General features: G+C 35.6%; 1 protein-coding gene across 1 annotated transcript; it reads right to left on the bottom strand.

Annotated features, from left to right (window-relative positions):
- Positions 1 to 944: 944 nt before the first annotated feature.
- LOC134845080 (uncharacterized) lies at positions 945 to 17,913 on the bottom strand. Its single transcript, XM_063861931.1, has 7 exons — positions 17,576 to 17,913; positions 14,208 to 14,391; positions 10,447 to 10,879; positions 9,845 to 10,162; positions 8,730 to 9,012; positions 6,999 to 7,144; positions 945 to 1,181 (listed from the first exon to the last, which is right to left on the bottom strand). The coding sequence occupies exons 1-7, from the start codon at positions 17,647 to 17,649 to the stop codon at positions 1,024 to 1,026; spliced, it is 1,596 nt and encodes a 531-aa protein (XP_063718001.1). The 5' UTR covers positions 17,650 to 17,913; the 3' UTR covers positions 945 to 1,023.
- Positions 17,914 to 22,812: the final 4,899 nt, after the last annotated feature.

Genomic DNA, 22,812 nt, shown 5'->3' with positions numbered 1-22,812 from the left:
TCAAGACGAAGCCCTGAGTGGTCAGACTGACTTTTAAAGTTTATGGAGCAGTAATAACATGAAAAAAATGATTTTTTTTTAATTTGAAATTTTTTATGAAAATCATCTCCCCACATGCCATATTAAGTACAAAAGGATAGATTTTGCTCCTTGAAACAAATCAATTATGGCAAAAAGCTTTTTTCAACTAATTTGGAACGATTTCCAAGACGGATTAAATCTCCGCTTATGCGCTAATAAAGCGAAATGTATCGCGTGTTAATTGTCCCAAATTGGCCAAAATGGCAATCTTTAAACCCACATAACTTAACGAAAACTGATCACAGGTAAAATATCTTTTCAAATTTAATCTCAGGACAACAATACTTTTTGAATGATATAAAAATTCCGTCAAAAATTGCAAGTTAAAAAGACGAAATTTGTCTGAAGAAAAAAAAAAACTTACCCCGAGCACAAATATTCCGTTACTTTCCTATCGAAAGTCGGAACAATAAACAAACAGCAAAGAATGGTCTGACTTTTTGTGTTGGGATCTAAGTATTTTTTTGGATTCTTCATAGTTTGATTCAGACTTGAGCAATTAAAAAAATGCTCAAGAGTTTTTCAAAGCTGAGTTCTTGAGCTGTTTCAGGCAAGATTTGTTTCAAAAACAGACTCAATTCTCTCGAAGATTTCTGAGACCGCTGCGAGAGAGTCTTCAACTACCCATAATTGTATCCAAGAAGTTTTATTGTTGAGTTTCTTATATTTGCAATTACATTTGTAAATAAGGTGCAAATCAACTACTATAAATAAAACATGCTCTACAAATAATCGGACTAAAACGTCTCTTTTCAAACAGACCAACATACCCTGAATTTAGTTATTTGGACCATAGGAGCCTTCTGAGGCAATTTCAAACATTACCTATTCTTCAAACTTGGTGGGGTGTGTGTGTGTGTGTGTAAGTGTGTGTGTGTGTGTGGGGGGGGGGGGGTTGTAGGGTTTTGATTGTTGTTGAAACGAGACTAAAATGGAGTTTGATCAGAGGACGTTGCAGCAGGAGGAGACTGTTTCACTGACACACACTTTGCGGTCCAGACCACAGACAAAGAAGGAGTTGGTCCAGAAGGAGGAGACCCGGTAGCTGACCTCATAAATAGGAATCACACTCACACACTGCCGCTGCTGCAGAATGCGCCCTAAAGTTGGAGTAAAACAACTGTTAGTGAAATTTCAAGGAAGAGGCTAGAGGACCTGACGATCCCATTGTCTAATTAGTTGAATTAGTATATTATCTAAATGATAGAGCATGTCAGAAATGTTGACCGGAGAAATAAACTCTTTTCTTTCTTTCTTTCTTTCTTTCTTTCTTTCTTTCTTTCTTTCTTTCTTTCCTTCTTTCGTTCTAAAGAGTTAGCTAAAATTGAGACATTAGCTGAAACAACCCACCTTTAACCACAAAATAAATGTAATAGTTCAGATAAAAAGAGTTTAATTTTCAAAAAAAAAAAATAGAGCTGCCTAAAATTAAATTCTAAAAACTAAGTTCTAAAAATAGAGCTGCCCAAAATGCAAAAAAGAGCCGAATTACCGAAGAACCACAGACCAATGATTGTGCCCTTCTCCGGAAACACAGCCAAAGAGGAGTATTGAGAAATTAGAGTCTCGCACCAGTTCTCAAAAGTGAACCACTTAAGAAGCTACAAAGATTTAACGTATCTAGACGGAGTATCTAGATACGTTAGTATCTAGACGGAGTATCTAGATAACGTATCTAGACGTATCTAGAAGGAGATGATCGTATCGAATCAACATGGACAAAAGCGGGAAGCATTTGTAATCAACTCAAAAACGAAAACCTTATTCAAGGTATCAGAGGTTTGTATGAGGGAGATCAGAAACACAACTACTTAGTCGAGATGATAGAGTGTTGTTTCCTCAGACAATTGAATTAAGTATTGTGCACTAAATCTCTTCTTAAACAACATGAAGAACTGAAAGAACATGTATGTAGGTTTGAGTAACCACGAGATATAATATGTTCAATTGAAACAAGGTTTCTTTAAAATGATCATTTAGACTGCTTTAAATCACAAGAATACAATTCCAAACGTTAACTCAAAATTATACAAATCCAAAAAATCTGTTATAAAAACAACATGAAAAATATATTACTTTTACAGTATACAACTCCCCACAAGGAGAGAAAAGTTCTTCTTCCTTGACAACTAGATGAAATTCTTGAAACGTTATTTACAAAACGGCGCACAGACAATTCGGCCAAAGACAATTCAACCTATTTGAGATTCAATTGTGAAATTTGCTAAGGTGCTCGAAAACGTGTCTTTCTCATCGCAACTAAGAAACCCTGCCTGATTAAAACGTGGGTCATTTCGGTTTTCTGGAGCCTGAAAGACAAGTTAAAATATCAATGATAAATCATCAAAATCAATGATAAATATTTGGTTCTTGAATTTTTTGTTTTCATACATCGGAAAGCAGGAGTACGAGAAAAACCAAACTGATATGGTTAACTACTCACTTTCCACTCAGAAATTGATTCTATTAAATTGAAAGCTTGAACAATACTGCTCGTATCAGGGCGAAGCCCTGATTGTTGCGACTGTCTTTTAAGGTTTATGGAGCAGCAGTAATAACCTAAAAAAATTAAATGAAATAGAATAAAATAATTTTTTTTTCTAAAATTTGAAATTTTTTATAAAAACCATCCCCCCACACACCATATAAAGTAGAGAAAGATAGATTTCATTCCTTGTAACAAATCAATTATGGCAAATTAGGTTCGTTCAACCAATTTGGAACGATTTATAAGACGGATTAAATCTCCGCTTACGCGTTAATAGAGCGATTTATATCGCGCGGTAATTGTCCCAAATTGGTCAAAATGGCCAAAATGGCAATCTTTAAACCCTCATAACTTTACGAAAAATGATCACAGGTGAAAAATTTTTTCAAATTTAAGCTCAAGACAACAATACCTTTTGAATGATATAAAAAATTCCGTCAAAAATGGCTAGTTAAAAAGTCGAAATTTGTCTGAAAACCCACCCCGAGCACAAATATTCCGTTACTTTCGTATCGAAAGTCGGAACAAAAAGCCACCAAAAATGATTAGTTTTGTATAATCATCCCCTCACACGCCATATTAAGTACAAAGTGATAGCTTTTGCTCCTATTAACAAAATAATTAAGGCATATAGGCTTCCTTGAACCAATATGGAACGATTTCTAAGACGGATTAAATATCCGCTCACGCGTTAGTATCGCGCGTTCATTGTCCAAAATTGGCCATAATGGCAATCTTTACAGCCCCATAACTCTACGAACAATGATCAGATGTGAAACATCTTTTCAAATTTAAGCTCAGGACAACAATAGCTTTCGAATGATATTTTAAAAATTCCGTCAAAAATGGCTTGTTAAAAAGTCGAAACTTGTCTAAAAAAACCCACCCGAGCACAAATATTCCACTACTTTCGTTATGAAAGCCGGAACAATAACTCTTATTGAGAAACGAAATGGATTTCAAAAACCATAGTCATGAAATGAAACAGTAACACTCAAAAGAGTGAGATTTGAAAGAGCAGGGAAAAATGGAAATTAAATTGAAACAAGAATCAGACGGAATGAATGTTCCGACTGGCTTTTAAGGTTTTATGGAGCAGTAATAACATTAAAAAACTAAATGTAAGAAAAAATAAATTGATTTTTTTTTTCTAAAATTTGAATTTTTTTTGGGAAAATCATGCCTCACACGCCATACAAAGTATAAAAGGATAGATTTCGCTCCTTGTAACAAATCAATTATGGCAAATAAGCTTCTTTTAACCAATTTGGAACGATTTCTAAGACGGATTAACTCTCCGCTTACGCGTTATTAGCGCGAAATATATCGCGCGTTAACTGTCCCAAATTGACCAAAATGGCAATCTTTAAACCCCCTTAACTTTACGAAAAATGATCACAGGTGAAATATCTTTTCAAATTTGAGCTCAGGACAACATTACCTTTCGAATGATATAAAAAAATTCCGTCAAAAATGGCTAGTTAAAAAGTCGAAATTTGTCTGAAGAAAAAAAAACCCACCCCGAGCACAAATATTCCGTTACTTTCGTATCGAAAGTCGGAACAAAAAGCCACCCCGGGCATATATGTTCCTCGTTTTTCGAAAGTCGGAAGAGTTATAAATCTAGAAAATAAGAACGAATTCAAGCAAAATCACTGTGATATTGAATCACTACATTTGAGATGGTCACCTAATATAAAAGTCGGCAGGGCAAAAATTTTAATCTATGTTCCGAGTAGCGAGCTTTTCTGAATGCTGGCTCTGCTCATTTTTTTAACATGTTTTTAACGTATTGCTTCGTATTTCTACGGTACATGTAAGTAAGGGTAAGGGAGGTGATGATAAGTGAAGAAAATAAGAATGGTGGGAGTGTGAAATGTTCAGGGGAAGGGGAGACAAAAACATGTAGAAAATGACAAGTAGCAAACAATACAAATTTTTTCTGTGGCCAAACGTAAAAAAGTGGCCAAAGGTATCGAAAGTCGGAACAATGATAAGAACACAGTGTTATAATTATAAAATCTAAAATGGTCTTTGGTGACTCAAAGCTGTGAATGAACTTAAAAGCGTTACATGCATCCGTAAATCTAAAAAACGTTCCATAAAAAAATAGACGGGGGAAACTATTATCCCGGACGTGCTATTGCGAATAAGTTCAATAGTTTTTTTCTACTATTGTTGAATAGTTTGCAAATTAAATATCTAAATCAGACAGGTATCATAACCTCGAGTAACCAAAGTTTTGCAGTTACAGAAAGTGAAATCAAAAAATTTCTTTACTCAAATTTCTTTGCTCAAATCTTTGCGCAAATTAAGACGTCTTTTGGTTGTGACTTCAACAGTTTCATTGTTGAAGCAAGCAGACTAACAATTGTACTCATTTCAAGAATCCTCAGTGATTTAGCCTTCAAAACATCATAATTACTCCCAAGTCGTTGATCAAGGCCGTTGTCCACCCGTTATATAAGTAAGAATCAAAACTCAATGAATGTATTTACTTATCGATATCTCTACTGATAACTTGGAGAGAGAGTTTCTTAGTGTCCAATGTACAATGGAAAACATGAATATCTTGAAGTTCAATCGTTAACATATGTAAAGAAGTTTAATTTAAAAAAAAAGTGCAATTTTCATGCTATCTCATAAGTGTAAAGGAGATGAAAGCAAGCCGGTAAAAAGAACGGTTTTCCTGGAATTAATAAAACGTTTGAATTGCTTAATCATCACTATTTGGATATCAAACTAAAATTGTATAGAACACTCAAAAATTCTCACGCAATCAGTTTAAATTTGTCATTGCAAGTGTTCTTGGAAAAAATTTAAGTGAGGTGTTCCCCAGGATTCCATTATGCGGCCATTTTTGTTCCTAATATATAGCAACATTCTTATCAAGGGCTGCAGCAGTTGCAAACTTTTTCCTTTGCAGATGTTACTATTATAACAAAAATAAAGTGCTGAATTCAAAGTTTCAATGAAAGTTTTACAGCTTTGAGCGGATGGTTTGATTAAAAAAATTATCACAAAAGATGGATAAGAATTTTCAGTTATCTTTATGCTCAACCTGGCTTTCAATTCTTTACTAAAAATGAACAATTTACCGCAAAGATAATCTAAAATGGGTATATATCTTGTTGATTACTTATGTTAAATAAGCCATTCGTTTTCATTCAGATTTTGTTAGGAAAAAACTAAGAAAACAGAGTGGCGTCATTTCGAAAATGTGTCAAACATTAGGCCAATTTCACCTTGTGGCATTCTTGTGTATGGTTGCACTAGCTAACACAGTTAAGACCAGTTTTAATGTTTTAAAAAAGTTTTTTTTCAGATTTTTTGCTAACAAAATTGCGCCGGCGATCAATCGAATTTTGTTAATGATTTTTTTCCCACTGTTTTGAGTTTCTGTAAATGTTTGTATATGAGTCATTAAATCTAACTTTGCATTCCTTTGCTGGCCTACATTGTGATTTTTAGTTTGAAATATCGTTTTCTGTTTGATGCTTTCACTTTCAGTACACGTGGGTCAAGTGTCAATTTAATGAAATTTCCTAATTAAAAAAGCAAAAAAGAGAAAATCAATAAGTTATTGAGGCTGAAAGTTTTTGATTTTTTAACGCTGAAATAGTTTGCTTCCTCGTGAGTTTGACAGTTTGTCTAAATCTGATCAAAAAAACTTGCCCATAATCATCGGCATTTGTATTTTTCAAATAAAGATGACATCGTTAAGTTTTATTTGCTGCTAGGAAATTTGCCTCCCTATTTCTGATTTTTATTTTTCTCGAAGGTCTTCTTGGGTTTGATATTATTTGCTTTATGAAACCTAACTTTTGGTTTTGAAGTAATTTCCGACGAATTGAAACCTTGTTTGGACTTGTTCACTGGTTAGTGCAGCTTGAGCTCAGTTAAGTGATCTGTGTTCAAACAGCCTCCATCCAAATCTATTGGTGTCAGGTAGGTTTTAGAGGCAAGGCTCAGTTAGTAGAAGCAGTAGCCGTTATTGGAACAAGGTCAAGGTTTTTCAGACGAAAAAAGAGGGCTGCAACAAGCGAGTTTCAGAATTTTCTTTGCTTTACTTGAAGTTATTCGGTCGTTTTATTGATTTTGTTTTTGAAAATGAGACGTTATAGCCAGGCAGCCAATCGTCAATAAAGTGCAATGGTTTTTTAACATTTTTTGTTTGTGTTTTTTTACGGCTTTAAAAATTGGTTTTGATTGTCACCTACTTCTAGAAGCTCAGGAGAGCACCTAGCAACCCATATGGGTTTGTCAGCTGTCCTCTCAGAGTTGCGTATTTTCGAATGTGTTATGTGCAATGCTGTATAATTGCTACAATGAAAAGTTAATTCTTCTTCTTCAGATTAATTTGATAAACGTGGACCTATACTGGAATCAATTTTTATGATTTTTACACTTTCAGTAAATCTGAGTTCACCTCTCTGGGACTGTGTGAGTTTGTGATGGTGTCTGGCACGGAGAGTGAGGCTCTTGCCGTCCATGAGTTTGTCCAGGTTGGGAGAGTCTGTGGCCTGGTCTGTCTCCTCCTCCCAAATCACCACTCCGCACAACTGTTGTAGGAACCTAGAAGGAAACATCAAACAATACTGCTTAAATTTGTTTTTTTTTCCTTAGTCAAACTGCACAAGCTAAACTACAAAAATTTCAAGAAGGTCCAATAAAAAATGCCCTCTAGTTATTAAATAAGGTTGTATTGAGGTCAGGCCCGCGTTTGATCTTCAGACTTGTGCGTCCAAATTTTGAGATGCCCAGATTTTTCCAGAGTTTTGGAATCAAAAGGACCGTCGGGCTATCGCGACCAGGGCGGGGATGCCACGACTAGACATGGCGCACGATCCGAGACCAGATACGGGCAGGGCAGACTTTTGAGACCAAATATTAATAATTTCAGACTTCGCAGTTTTATTGACCGCCCAGACCGGTTTCGATAGAAACTTGACATGTTTGTGTTGCTTATTAAATTAATATCTTTCAAGCTAAAATTTTGTAGTTTTTATTAATATATATTTTAGAAACAATTTGATTTTAAATAGTACAAGATATCCCTCCAGGAATTCGGGATGACCAGACTTTTGACGCAAAATCTGGTCAAAACTTGGACCGGTGTTGATCATATCGCGCGTTAATTGTCCCAAGATTGCGAAATTGGCAACATTTATTTCCCCATAGCCGTACAAAAAATGCTTCTAAGTGAATTCTTTTTAAATTTGAGATCACGACAACAAAAATTTTCGAATGATAAAAAAAAATTACGTCAAAAAAAGCTAGTTAAAAAAGCGAAGTTTGTCTTGAGAAAAAGACCACCCGAGTACAAATACTTAAACCTCACAAAACTTTATGACCTCAAAGTTCTTTGAAACTCCAGAAAAGTTGTTTCTTGATAAACTTAACCCTATTTGAAAAAACTTGGATCAATCGGTTAATTTTTTATTTGGCTCTGAAGTCTTAAAACTAATTTTTTATTTGGCTCTGAAATCTTAAAAGAAAACACACACAAAAAAGTTTTTTCAAGTTAGAGCAAATTTTTCTGGGTGGTGTGATAAAGGATCTGAACATAAAAAAGTTTAGGCATCATCAACAGTCATAGTAAAATAGACAAAATGGACAACAGTTTTTGAAGAAAATTATCTAGAAAAAAATCATTAAAAGAAATCAAAAAATTTTCTCAAATTTGTTAAGTTTTTGATTACCAAAATGCACTTACAAAACTCCAAAAACTAAATTTACTCGAGTAAAAAATAAGGATAAATAAGCCCACTTGCTCGCTTTACGCGCTCGAAATTAGAAAAAAAATCCAAAATTTCAAACCATTTTTTTCTCGACACTGGAAATTTTGGAAATTTTGTAAGATCAGTCGAATCACGAACGAAAGGCTTTAATAAAATATATCACTCAGCCCATTCCGATGATTATTTGTGGTACATGCTTGTGTTAAAAACAAACTAAAAACACTAAAACACACCCATACAAAGTTCCTCCCCATTTTCAATGGTCGGAACCAAAAAAAAACATATGAGAGTTTTCAAATCGTTCATCGAACTGATTAAAAAAATTGATGCACAAAGAGCGCTTTAGAGTTGAACTGTCTCAATTAAAACTATACGGAGAAGCGGAGCATGTGTGAGGTTTTGTGTAAATTGTTTTTTACCTGTGTGGAATGGGTGTGTCGTTGGCTATGGCCCATGAGGAGTGGTTATTATACTGCACATGCACACTCCGCTCCACCCCCACCCTGCCTTCCCCTGCACACCTGGTGCACTGCACAGCACCCCTGCCCTGACACTGTCTGCACTTGTAAGGATCGTGTGATAGCCCGATGCCCTTGCACTCCTCACACTTCACCTGGATCTTCCCACTCATGATGGGGATGTCATTGTTCCATGTGTTGTCATAGTCCACCCCATTGTAATACTGTTGTGTACTCACGGACCCTGACGCACAACACAATTACACTCAAATTTGAAAACAAGGAAGAGATAAGCGTTTTTTTTTTCAATTATTTAATATATTTTTTTGAAACGTTTGTTCTAAAAAAGTAGTTTTTATTTTGCCAGAAGATTCCCTCAGCGCCCAAAGATTCCCCTTTTGGTAGTGTCTTACGACATTCACTTTTGGTCGGATTTAGTTGGAATATTTTGGAAAATGTTTGCCTGCAGCGCTGAAAAATATTGTCAAAGCCTTTTTTGTGTAAAAGAGAATGCTGAAAAAATTCAATTTGACCAGCGGTCGGTGGCGGAACAATGGGACGGACGCCCTCCCTCAGGGATTCGACCCCCTACTTTTTAAGAAATCCATTTTTGGCCGACCGACCCTAAAAGTTTTCTAAAGGCGCCTTGGGCGCCAATGTATAATAATTTTGAGAGGGGAGCGCGCGCCGAAAAATGCAATTTTTTGGTCAATTTTTCCAAAAAGTGCCTAAAAACACTTTTTTTTGTCTGTTTTTCGCGCAGCAAATTTGGGTAAAACAGGATCGCAGCAAATTTGGCCAAAACAGGAGCAGCAAACTTTCGCGCAGGATCCTCTCTGCTTAGGGAGAGCTCGAAAAATCAATTCGGTCGGTCTAAAAAAAAGGTCGACAAAAGTTTCGACAATTTTTTGAAAATCCGCCCCCTCGAGAAAATCCTAGGTCCGCCCCTGTTGACCAGTCCGAAAAAGGTCGATTTTTTTCCAAATCCTTGGCTATCCGCCCCCAATGACTCCATGTTTGATATGAAAAATTTCTCCATATTTGATTTTACAATTTATGACATATCAATTGTTCACCATTTGCGTTGCAGTTGCCACACGAGTTCCACTTTTTGCTCTTCCGCTTACACACTCTGCATTGTTTGGTGCCCGTGCCCCCACACCATCTGCAGTTCACCACTCCCCCTTCACCACCACCCGACAGGGACACCACTTTGGAACAGGGCTTGAAGTAGTCATCTGGGGGAACCCAGATGTCCCAGATCTTGTCTGTGTCTAGCTGGCTCAGAGATGCCACCATGTCTGCCTCTGGGCTAATGTGGTTTGATTGGGGATCCTCTCTGATCTGGGGAGTACTATGGCCCTGGATGGACAGTCTGGCACCAGAGCCGAAGCCTAAGTGAAGCAAATCAATCAGTGATGTATTTTTATAATGTTGCCTTTTTTCAAAGCCCTGCTTTGCCTTCAGTTAATTTGTTTTTCAATTCGCATGCTAGTCTTAAGATCAAACAAAAAAAACAAGTTATAACAGCTTTTAATTTTTTCAAATTACGCGAATTACCTTTTCCATAAATCTTTTTATATTTTTTTTCAATATTTTCTCCTAATTTAGGTTTTTAATCTCAAACTCATAAAATGATTTTAAAATGCTAGGAAGTGTCATAATCATAATAATCTACCACTGGTCACAGTCGTTATAGATGTTGTTGGAGTGTGGTTGTTCACGTTGTCCTTGTATATTTTGCTATTCTCAGTGGACAGTTCTCCATTCGAGGGGAGAGGCATCAACACTTCCCTGTTTTCAACTAGGGCTGCAAAAGGGTTTATCTCCACCTCAAGTGATATTTCAGACACATCTGTTCCATTGTTTTCTGCTAACAGCTCTTCCGATTTGTGAGCAGATTGAACTATATAATCTGACTTAGGGTCAAACTGTAAATTTTCAGGAGTTTGTTTCTCGTCTGTTTGTTTGACTGACTTGACTTCTTCGATAATGTCTCTTGTTTCGTAGAAAGAAAGGAGTCTGTATTTGAGGGCGAATTTGCTCTGGATTGAAGTGATGTTGTTCGGTCGTCTCAGGTGTTGCCCACTTTTCAAACTGATACATTTTGGCTGAAATAAAAACACCGGTACTATATCTATGCTGCACCGCCAGCAATAGTAAAGGTACTGCAGAATTCGTGATTCTACATAAGAAAAAAGATTCTACAATTCGTCATGCTATATTAACCTGAGCGTAAGATTCATTGGTCATTAAGTTAAGTAGTAGAGCAAACAAAGGGTAGAGCTCAAAATAGATCAAGTTGGCAGAAATTGTCATTCCTATGCCAGAAAACAAAATTTGAAAAAATCGGCGAACCCCCCCCCCCCCCCGAATCGGAACTAAGAAAGCTAATGTTATGAAATTCAGAGGACCGATACTAGAGATGATTTGACCCGGGCATAAAAAATCGGGACCCCTCAGACCCCTGGGGGGGAAGTGATAACGGTCCCCGAAAGTGTAAATGGCCCTATCAGAATTCAGAAACTAGCGGCTGTTTTGGATTCAAATTTTAGTATTAGTATGTTGTAGGCCTAGTTAATGGAAGCTTAAGTTTAGAATCCCAGTCTCCTAGGACCCCTACTTCCGGTTTTATGCCCGAAGTAAGCAAACCTACCCCTATTTTCCGGAATTCATTTCTCGGCCTCCAATAGTCACAAGGAGCTGAAACTTGAAGGGATGATAGATAGTGCCAATATATATCTTGTGTTGTAATTTGAAACAAATCCGACGTTTGGACCAGAAGCTATTAGCACTTGAAAAAACACCCCCTTAAACGGGAAATAGGCAATTAACGCAAACTGATGAACAATGGCATAATGACTTCATTGCAGCAATCGACATATGATACAAACACCGAAAAAAGACCCCTTGTGATTGAAAACACTCCGGCGACTCCTTCAGGTGTTAGTAGCCTTTTTCCGGAAAGGTGATAATGGACCTTCAAAATGGGATAACTATTGAAGTATTAATAGGATATGGATGGAATTTGGTAGTTACCTTAGGTTACCCTGTTACCTAGTTACCCTGGGTGACCTTAGGTTGACCGTTGGCGGTTTTGACCCCAAAATTGAATGGAAAACCATAAGATTAATACCGGAAAGTAGCATATTCCACAGCCCAACCCCTGGAAATGAGAAAGGGTCACCTTGCTAAAAGTTGGGAGGAAAACTCATATTTTGGGAGGTAGAGCAGAAGCTGATAGAGATATATCTTTTGCATTGCAACCTTGGAGTAGTAGAAATAATTCAAAGTGAACTTGGTAGACATTGGGTTCAGTTTAGCTTAGTGAGTGATCTATAAATAGCAATTCAACTAGACTAAAGAAAAGTAGTCCCAGAGCAATCTCATCGTAATAGAACTGCAGCATGAGAATTAGGTCTCCTAAATAGTATGAACGGACGGGGAATTTACTTGGCTTCCCGGAGGTGATTTTTTGGTTTGATTTGACCCCTAATAGACATACTACGTTCCCCTGACAGCTAGAAGGTCGGGATTGGAATAGAGTACAGATCGAAAATTCAGATGCCTGAAATTAATTAGTTACTCATGAAAAGGGCCTCTCCCTAACCTTGGGAGGTCGGAACGTTAGCGGGATCATTAAAATAAAGACCTTGGGAGAGTCACTGAGTAAACATAGCATGCTTTGGAGGTTAAGTTGAACACGAGGGCTGAAGTCACTGAGGTCAGGAATTTGCAGATTAGAATCGTATGACATTTGTTTGCTCGGTCAAGTTGTAACACCTACCGGATACTGGGTATCTAATAAGCGTGAAACGATTGATGAAAGAAAGCGACCTTGGCACGTACCAGGGGGAGGGATATACTCTTGAAACATGTGCAGACGGGAGATTTAAGCGGATGTCAGGACTGATCGGGAATGGCGTGACTTAAGTAAAACTAGGTGTAGAGAAAGATAAGGAATTGGAGTGTACCGGAGAACCTTTGAGAGCCAGAAAAGTTGTTAGCTACTTTTAAGAGTAGTTGGTTCTCATTTAGTTAGAGCGAACAATTATCGCTAGCGAATTGAGTAGTTGGTTCTCAGAGTAAGAGAACAATTATAGCAGAAAAAATAGATAATTGGTTCTCATCAGAGAGAAAATATTAGTGTTTGTGACTTTAGTGGAAGTTAAATTGCAAGTAGGCAATTGTGCTAATAAAACGCGGACCCCTTCCTTTAGTGTGATTATTAGTTTATATCAAGGCTTCGGTAATTGGACGTATAATCATTTGAAGTAATTTACAATTGGTGATCATTACGATTGTGTTGACGAGACCCCAAGAGCAATACACAGAAGGGGCAAGCAACAGAGAGCAGTACAGGATATTTGCCACCAAATTAACCCTTTCGGGATTGAAGATAATAGTGAATCTCGGTCGCTCCGCTGAAGTTACTGCCAAAGGGACAATTTAAGGAGGAATCCCCTAAATCTACAGGTACTAAGCAATTAATTTAAACTAAAATCTATACCCCTCAATTTATCAAAAAACTTAGAAAATGAACAAACCTAGTCATATGCAATAGAATCAGTTTGTTACTTAAGAGTTTGTTATTGTTCCGACTTTCGATACGAAAGTAACGGAATATTTGTGCTCGGGGTGGGTTTTTTTTTCTTCAGACAAATTTCGACTTTTTAACTAGCCATTTTTGATGGAATTTTTTAATATCATTCGAAAGGTATTGTTGCCCTGAGCTCAAATTTGAAAAGATATTTCACCTGTGATCGTTTTTCGTAAACTAACGGGGGTTTAAAGATTGCCATTTTGGCCAATTTGGGACAATTAACGCGCGATATATTTCGCGTTATTAACGCGTAAGCGGAGAGTTAATCCATCTTAGAAATCGTTCCAAATTGGTTAAAAGAAGCCTATTTGCCATAATTGGTTTGTTACAAGGAGAGAAATCTATCCTTTTGTACATTAAATGGCGTGTGGGGGGATGATTTTCATAAAAAGTTTCAAATTTTAGAATTTTTTTTTTTCATTTTGTTTTATTTCATTGAATTTTTTTATTTTTATTGCTGCTCCATAAACCTTAAAAGGCAGTCGGAACATTCAGGGCTTCGCCCTGATACGAGCAGTCTGGTTATTATAAGGAAAGAATTTCTACAATAATTGCAGCCTTGCACCACAGCTAATGGCTCGGCACATTGCTGCTTTTTTGTTGTTGAAAACTTTTAGTCTACTGCCTATTTTTAACCTTTCCATAAGATTGAATGAAGTCTATAATCATCATTTTTCTTTTGAAAAACTTATGATTATAGGCTTCATTCAATATTTTGGAAAAGGGAAAAATATTCAATGAAAATGAAGCAGCAATGTGCCGAGTACCTCGTCTCTATTCAAACTCTCCTTTTCATACCCCTTGAATGTTTCAGATTCGTGCTATCGTGCATGTACCTTGTTTGTTTCGTCCAGGTACTGCTGATATGCGTCGAATGCCTCCTTCCGACTGATGGGGTTGTGTTTATGTTGTCTCCACCACGTCTTGTAATCCTGGGGCAATTCCTCCTGCAGCCCCAGTCCCAGACCAGATCCGACCTGACTACCTCCAACCACGTCACTCTTGGCGGGCGTGTCCAAACTATAAAATTACAGACACAGTTAAGAGCAAGCGCTGTTTGAGGTAGCAATTGCGGTTCGCTCAAAAAATTGATAAAATTTTAAGAAACGTATAACGCGCGTCTATTAGAGTCTCCGCAGAACAGAAATGCTGCAATTGATTCAATGTATGCAATTAATTGCGTAAATGAGCTTTTCATGCCAGTTAAACGATCATAACTTTTGAAATAATCATAACATTTTATCAGATGAATCATATAAATTCAAGCTGCACAAAAATACTAGCCATTCAATTTCTGTTATGCAAATTTAACTTAAATTCATTAAAGGAAAAACGTTTGAAAAATTGTAAAGGGATCCTGAATGCCACCCCCGACCTGATCTCGCAGCGACGACCATCCCTCCCTGGCTCAATAGTATAACATGATAGTGTAGCTTCCAGTTTTCAATCATAGAGAATTCATTGAAAGTTGTTGCTACGGATTATTTTATCATTGAATGACGGAAAAACAGCGATAAAACAAGTTTGCTTTTGGGGCTCAGGCTGTCGTAAGCACACTATTGGCTCACTATTTTAAGCTTTTAGAGAGAATAATCAGCTTTGCTTAGTATTTCAAATCAGAAAATCAGAGGTAAATCAGCGCTGATTCCAAAAAACTCTGCCCTGATTCAGAGCTAATTCAGAAATAGGCTTTCAGTACTGATTCATCAATGATCAAGTCCTGATCAACAATAATTGATTACTGAATCAGCAATGACAAACATTTCCCGCAATGAGCTTCCATGGATAAAATCGATCATCATGGATTTTCAGGGTGTTTCTCAATAAAACTCCAAATTAATCAATTATAATGGATTAATAAACAATTATAAAATAAACAAGACTGCTCGTATCAGGGCGAAGCCCTGAATGTTCCGACTGCCTTTTAAGGTTTATTGAGCAGCAGTAATACATAAAAAAAATTAAATGAAATAAAATAAAAGGAAATTTTTTTTTCTAAAATTTTAAATTTTTTTTTATGAAAAACATTCCCCCACACGCCATATAAAGTACAAAAAGAGAGATTTTGTTCCTTAACAAATCAATTGTAACTCTTCCGACTTTCGGAAAACGAGGAACATATATGCCCGGGGTGGCTTTTTTATTGAGACCGATTTTAGAAAAGTTGACTGCGTATGGGCATCGATCTGGCTACAGTGCGTCTTTGGTGCTGGAATAAAACTTTGAAAGTTTGTTTCAATACGCAATTTACTTGTGTGTGGCTAATTATCTGCGCTCATTATCGTTCCAAATTGAAATGAGGTAAGCTAATTGGTCAAAGACATTCCAAAAAGTTACTCAAATTTTAACACTTTGATTTTATCAACCTAAAGTTTGAAGTTTGTCAATATTTTGTATACCAAAATTTTTTCGCGGCCAATTAATGTTACGAGCAGTCTTATTTGAAATGTATGTTTTGTGATATATCATACGAAGTCCTTTAACTTGCTCTTTAAAATTCAAAACACACAAAAAGCTCTTTAAATTAAGTTCACTAAAACATTGGTGAAAAAATGGTTTGAATACATTTGGTTTTCACATTATTCAAAAATTGACATTGTTTTGACATAAATCTTTTGACATCTTTCTTAATCTTCATTTTACCCTAACTAATTTGGGAGCGATAAGTTTCTGCAGCTTAGTTCTAATCCTCATACCCTCTGATAACACAAAAGAAAATCGTATTTTTTAAAAATAAAGTCTAGATAGCCTACAAAAAACTGCTTAATCCCCTAAAAAATAGTCCAGTTTTCAGTCGAACAAGCTATATGGTCCGAATACTGATATTTTTATGCAGCAATTATGTAAGCTTTAGCCTTGTTTGTTTCTTTTATGTAATTTGTCATGAAAAGAAATGGTTTTGATAGAGAATTGAACACAATTTTTACTGAGCAATAGGCACCTAAATCAGCTTCCTGGAACCAAAATTAGGTTTTTCTGAGCACATACAGAGTTTCTGATCTACAAATCAGCTTGTTTTAACTGACTTGTTAGTCTCTTTTCTAAACTTTTTTGTGGAAGTTTAGTGTTTTATAAGGCGCACAGTCAATTCGACCAAAGAAGATTCAGCCAATTTGAAATTCAGACAATTCAGCCAGAAATATACAGACAATTAATCCTGAGACAATTCAGCCAGATTCGAAAGAAAAAAAATCGGAATTGCAGTTTTTTCTCGGCTTAAGGTCGCGTGTGGGCGCTACTCGAACGTAGCCGCTTCTCGGGGATAACATGCTCTAATTTTCGATTGGAGTCCTACCCTCTGTTGGCAAGCTCGCATCACGTTGGCGCGACTGCGGCGGTCAGTATTATTGGCTGAATTGTCTGCATACTTTTAGCTGAATTGTTTGAATTTCAAATCGGCTGAATTTTCTTTGGCCGAATTGTCTGGACGCGTTTTATAAAAATGGCAGTTTGCTAAGGCAAGTTAAAAACTAAGATACATTTAGTTTCAATAATCTTCAAATAACTAACATTTAATTTTTGTCCCGAATTTCTTAAAACATTATAGCAAAATTAGATTGTCCTTAATTGAGAAAAATCGTTTTCGCTTTTTATCAGCTTTTTCACTCAGCTTATCAGTGAAGCCCTAAAATTTCAACCTCTTTTTGATTAAATCTCCGCTTACGCGTTAATAGCGCGAATTATATCGCGCGTTAATTGTCCCAAATTGGTCAAAATGGCCAAAATGGCAATCTTTAAACCCTAATAACTTTACGGAAAATGATCACAGGTGAAGTATCTTTTCAAATTTAAGCTCAGGACAACAGTACATTTTGAATGATATAAAAAAAATCCGTCAAAAATGGCTAGTTAAAAAGTCGAAATTTGTCTGAAGAAAAAAAACCCACTCCGAGCACAAATATTCCGTTACTTTCGGATCGAAAGTCGGAACAATAAAATACTACTAAAAAACAAACTTAAAAATCATTTGATTTGTTTCGCAAAAGAATGGCTTACGATACATTTTCCGTCCAATGATAATGGATCAAAGTTGTTTAATTTCAGCTTTCCTCTTTTCATAAAAATGTTGCAAAATTTTTGAAATTCTTAATTTTAAATTGTTTTGAGTATGAATCGAATTATCGAGCAACTTTTGGTCCATCTGCTCAAATTTTTCCTTAGACAAAATCGAACTTCACATGAATGAAACTAAAATGAAGCTAACATTTCGATACTGGAGTTCTTAGTCTGTCCTCCGGATGTTCCCACACTTTCTTCAGCTGAAAAGGCTCTCTCCATTTGCACAACCCATCAGTTATTCATACCCAAGTTCGAATGAAGAGTTTATAGTTTGTAAAAACTACTAAATCAAATCCCCTCAAGCAACTCAAACGTTGAAGACACTTTATAACTTCAATCAAAAACAAAGCATTTCTAAGTTTACGCTTTTATTAACTGCTACAAAAGCAAATGTTATCAAATCAGTAATGTGGTTTTGTGTTACTCAGCGTCAGAAAAAGTTTTCGTTTGCTATTTTTCAATTAGGCCTGACAATAACAAATGTTTAGTCAATAGTCAAATCTTAGTCGACTTTTCATGTAGATCTTCAAAAACAAAATAGTTTCAAATTCTGCCTTTTTTGGTGGTGTCACTTCGAGTTTGTCCTCAGTGCACTGTAGATGCACAATAGTAATCTACTCGCCACGTAAATTCTAACATGTTATTGACAGAAAGGCTCAAAGACTTTTTTCAAACTATGAAGTAACAAAGCATATGGTCATAGCAGCTACACAATTACAATAACCGAACATAAATCTTATATGTATATAAACCTATTGAGAAATAAAATCAGCTATCTTCGAAGTAAATGATGCCAAATTCTTTTTACTTTTTGGGTTCTGAAAGAACAAGAGCTCAAAAGGACACTTTAAGATCAAACAATAGTCATTCACTCTGCAGTTAGGACAGAATGTTCCGACAGTTATCTTTGCGCGAATACCCGGAGCAAATCAGGAGATAAACACTTTTTGACCAAAAAAAATTTAGTATCGTTTGTGAGAAAGCAATAAAATCTGCAGCCGTTAAGCCCGTTGATAAAACTCTTAAGCCCCCAATATAATATTCTGTTTCTGTTGTAACTATAAAGAATCTTTGCTAAATTATCTGTCTTTTGCAAAACTTGTGTCAGAAAAGTCAAAAACTGAGACAAGTTTTTCTTCACTTTGAGACTTAACAATATGACTTTTCAATACGGTTCCTTAGACCGGGCGGAAAAAAACCACCATTCACAATAATTTCTTCTGTCTATCAGTGACATATCGGAGCAACAATTCCCTACAGCGAGGACAACTACAGTACATTAAATCAATTCCATTGCAGCAAAAATGAATTAAAAGTGCAGCAAAAATTAAATTGGAGCCCAATTTTTAAAATCTTTGAAGCAGGACTCAATCATTGAAAATTTGACTAATTTTAAGTGTTTCTGACATTTTGTTTTGACTCATAAAAAATTTGCTTTGGTCTATAAAAAAATTAATTTGAAAGCTATCAAACATATTTTTTTATGCGTTTCACTATGATTTTATGGCTGAAATTGGTTCGAAAAAAACTGCACTTTCTTCTCTTATTTAACTATTCTTGAGAAGAAACTGTTGCTGAAGCTATTAAAGGATGTAACTGTAAAACACTTGCAGTTATTTTGATAGCTTAAACTAGTTTGCGAAATGTTAAAGCTTTTTCAAGCAAGGGCCTGGCGTATCACTCATGCTGAAGAAATAAAATTTATTTCAGTAAATAACAGGCATAGCTTGGTCGTGTCAAAAAATGTTCGCCCATGCTTCAATTAAAAATATAGTGTAGAAAAAACTGTACACCGACCAGCTGTGTTGTCTATTTTAGGGGATTATAGTTTAATGTGGTGGCTAAAATGGCAACGAGAACATGATATCCTACAATTTTCCTGAACTATTGTCACTGGAATAAAAACTATTGTCACTGAACCATTCCCGGATAGAGGTTTGCGATTTATGTTTCGACCGAGGCGGTCGAAAAATAAAGTCGAACACAAAGTCGAACAAGACTGCTCGTATCAGGGCGAAGCCCTGAAAGTTTCGACTGCCTTTTAACGTTTATGGAGCAGTAATAACATAAACAACATTAAAAAAATTAAATTAAATAAAATAAAATGAAAAAAAAAAAAATTCTAAAATTTGAAAATTTTTCTATGAAAATCATCCCCCCACACGCCATATAAAGTACAAAACAATAGATTTCGCTCCTTTTAACAAATCAATTATGGCAAATAAGTTCTTAAAACCAATTTGGAACGATTTCTAAGACGAATTAATTCTCCACTTACGCGTTAATAGCGCGAATTATATCGCGCGTTAATTGTCCCAAATTGGTCAAAATGGCAATCTTTAAACCCTCATAACTTTACGAAAAATGATCACAGGTGAAATATCTTTTCAAATTTAAGCTCAGGACAACAGTAGCTTTCGAATGATATAAAAAATTTCCGTCAAAAATGGCTAGTTAAAAAGTCGAAATTTGTCTGAAGAAAAAAAAAACCCACCCCGAGCACAAATATTCCGTTACTTTCGTATCGAAAGTCGGAACAAAAATAAAGTCGAACACAAAGTCGAAACAAGAAGTCGAACACAAAGTCGAAACATAAAGTTGAACATACATACATACATACATAAACACATACATACATAAACACATACTTACATACATACGTACATACAAATACAACATAAACTCATAAATACATAAATACATACATACATACATACATACATACATACATACATACATACATACATACATACATACATACATACATACATACATACATACATACATGCTTACACAGATACATACATACATACATACATACATACATACATACATACATACATACATACATACATACATACATACATACATACATACATACATACATACATACATACATGCATGCATGCATGCATACACATACATACATACATACATACATACATACATACATACATACATACATACATACATACATACATACATACATGCATACATACATACATACATACATACATACATACATACATACATGCATAGATACATACATACATACATACATACATACATACATACACACATACATACATACATACATACATACATACATACATACAAACATACATACATACATACATACATACATACATACATACACACATACATACATACATGCATACATGCACTCATACATACATACATACATACATACTTACATGCATACATACATACATACATACATACATATAGACATACATACATACATACATATTTACATACATACATACATACATACATACATACATACATACATACATACATACATACATACATACATACATACATACATACATACATACATACATACATACATACATACATACATACATACATACATACATACATACATACATACATACATACATACATACATACATACATACATACATAGATACATACATACATACATACATACATACATACATACATACATACATACATACATACATACATAAATGAATTCATACATACATACATATGTAGATACTTACATAAACACATAATATTATACAAACATCCTTCAATACATACATACATGATGAAAATGGACATGCGTTCATACATTCATTCTTGCATCGAAACGCTTCTCAGTCGAGAAAACCCTGCGTCTAACGCAGTCGAAATGGTTTTTTGATCCGTCGAAAAAACTCCTCGTTCGAAATCGGTCAAAACATTTATCCTTGGTCGAACACAGTCGAACTGCTTTTCTCGGTTGAAATTCTTTTCGGTCAAAAAATTTATTCGGTCGAACTTGGTCGAAATGTTTTTCCTCGGTCGAACTTGGTCAAAATGTTCTTCCTCGTTCGAACGTAGTCGAAACATAGACAACTTATGTCGAGTCGGTCGAAACATATCGAGCCAGGATCGAGACGGTCGAAACATACCATTTTTTGGTCGAGTCGTAACTTAAATCGAGAATCTCGACCCGGGTGCGTTCATAGAACTTTTGGTTGCATTTAAATTACAGAGTTACAGAAAAAGAACGAATTCAAACAAAATCAATCTGTTATTTAATCACTAAATTTGAGGTTGTCAAAGTATATATCGACCGGTTGGGCAAAAATCTTTTAATCTAAGCTCCGTGGAGCGAATTTTTTTCGACGTTGACTCTGCCCTACTTAGTTTGACTTGAACCAAATCGGTCGTTTTTGAGCGATTTTAATCTACTCTGATTTCCTTGATTCATTGGTAAGTTTTTATGCACTTTAAAGTGTTTGGCAGAGCTTGAATCAAACTTATGTTTGCAACAGATTTTTAGTTTTCCTCTTAATTTTTCAAAGTTTTCAGTTTCAATAACTTTTAAAATTTCAATTTATTTTATCAGAATTTTACAATTATTATAGCTCCTGCAATGTGCTCAAGCTACACAGAGTTTACATACAGTCTAAGCTACGTCTCTTCGAAGTTGCTGCAACGGTTGCTTCACAAAACGTTTGAGCTAGAAATCTTACGCTTGACTGAAAAACCACCCAAAACCAGAACTCATTAAAAATAGTTTACTGACATGATGAAACAAGCGTTCCTTTACACGCGGAGGATAATTAGTACACAATTGTATCAGCTAACCTGAAGCGTTGTAGAATGCATTGATATTTTTCTTCAAACTACTTCTGCAATTTCCAAAGATTTATTTTTTAATTTTTCAGATAAATTTTGACCTTTCGATAGAATTTTTTCAAAAAACAAATTGTGATAAAAAGTTGAAGAAGCAAATATTCATAGATTTTTTTATCAAACTAAAAATTTTCCTTACAAATAGCTCGACAAAAACTTTTGCCGTTGTTTTACCATGACACCAATTATCATAAAACTTTGATTTGATGAATTGGTTTCGTTCTTATTCTACACGTAAAATACCGAAAATGCTTATATCCATCTTGATCAGCACACCCCACTCTTGGTACCGTGACAACTCATAAGAAAAGACAACACCCAAGAAAAGGCAACTCGCAAAATTTAAGGAAAGCGATACTTCGCAAATTCTTGAAGCTAATTGGAAACTGTATATTCTCGGTTTAAGGTCGCCGGTGGGCGCGCTATGCGCGCGTTGCCGCTTTGCGGCGATAAACGGCTCTAAACTCTGAATGAAGTTCTGCCATCTCTTGGCAAGCTCGCAACACGTTGGCGCGACTGCGGCGGTGAGTATATAGCGAGTTGTCTTTTAATGTTAGTTGTCTTTTCTTGCGAGTTGTCGCATTACACCCACTCACCTCCTAATCAACTTCAATATCCATAACTTATATCATAAGTATAAAGTTCTTTTTTGAGCCGGTATTTTTTCAACAAGCATAACTTCTCTCTTGTCTCCTAAATAAATAATAT

The sequence above is a fragment of the Symsagittifera roscoffensis genome, chromosome 1 (genome assembly GCF_963678635.1).
Source record: "Symsagittifera roscoffensis chromosome 1, txSymRosc1.1, whole genome shotgun sequence".
Classification (NCBI taxonomy): domain Eukaryota; kingdom Metazoa; phylum Xenacoelomorpha; order Acoela; family Convolutidae; genus Symsagittifera; species Symsagittifera roscoffensis.
This window is presented reverse-complemented; position numbering and strand designations above follow the sequence as displayed.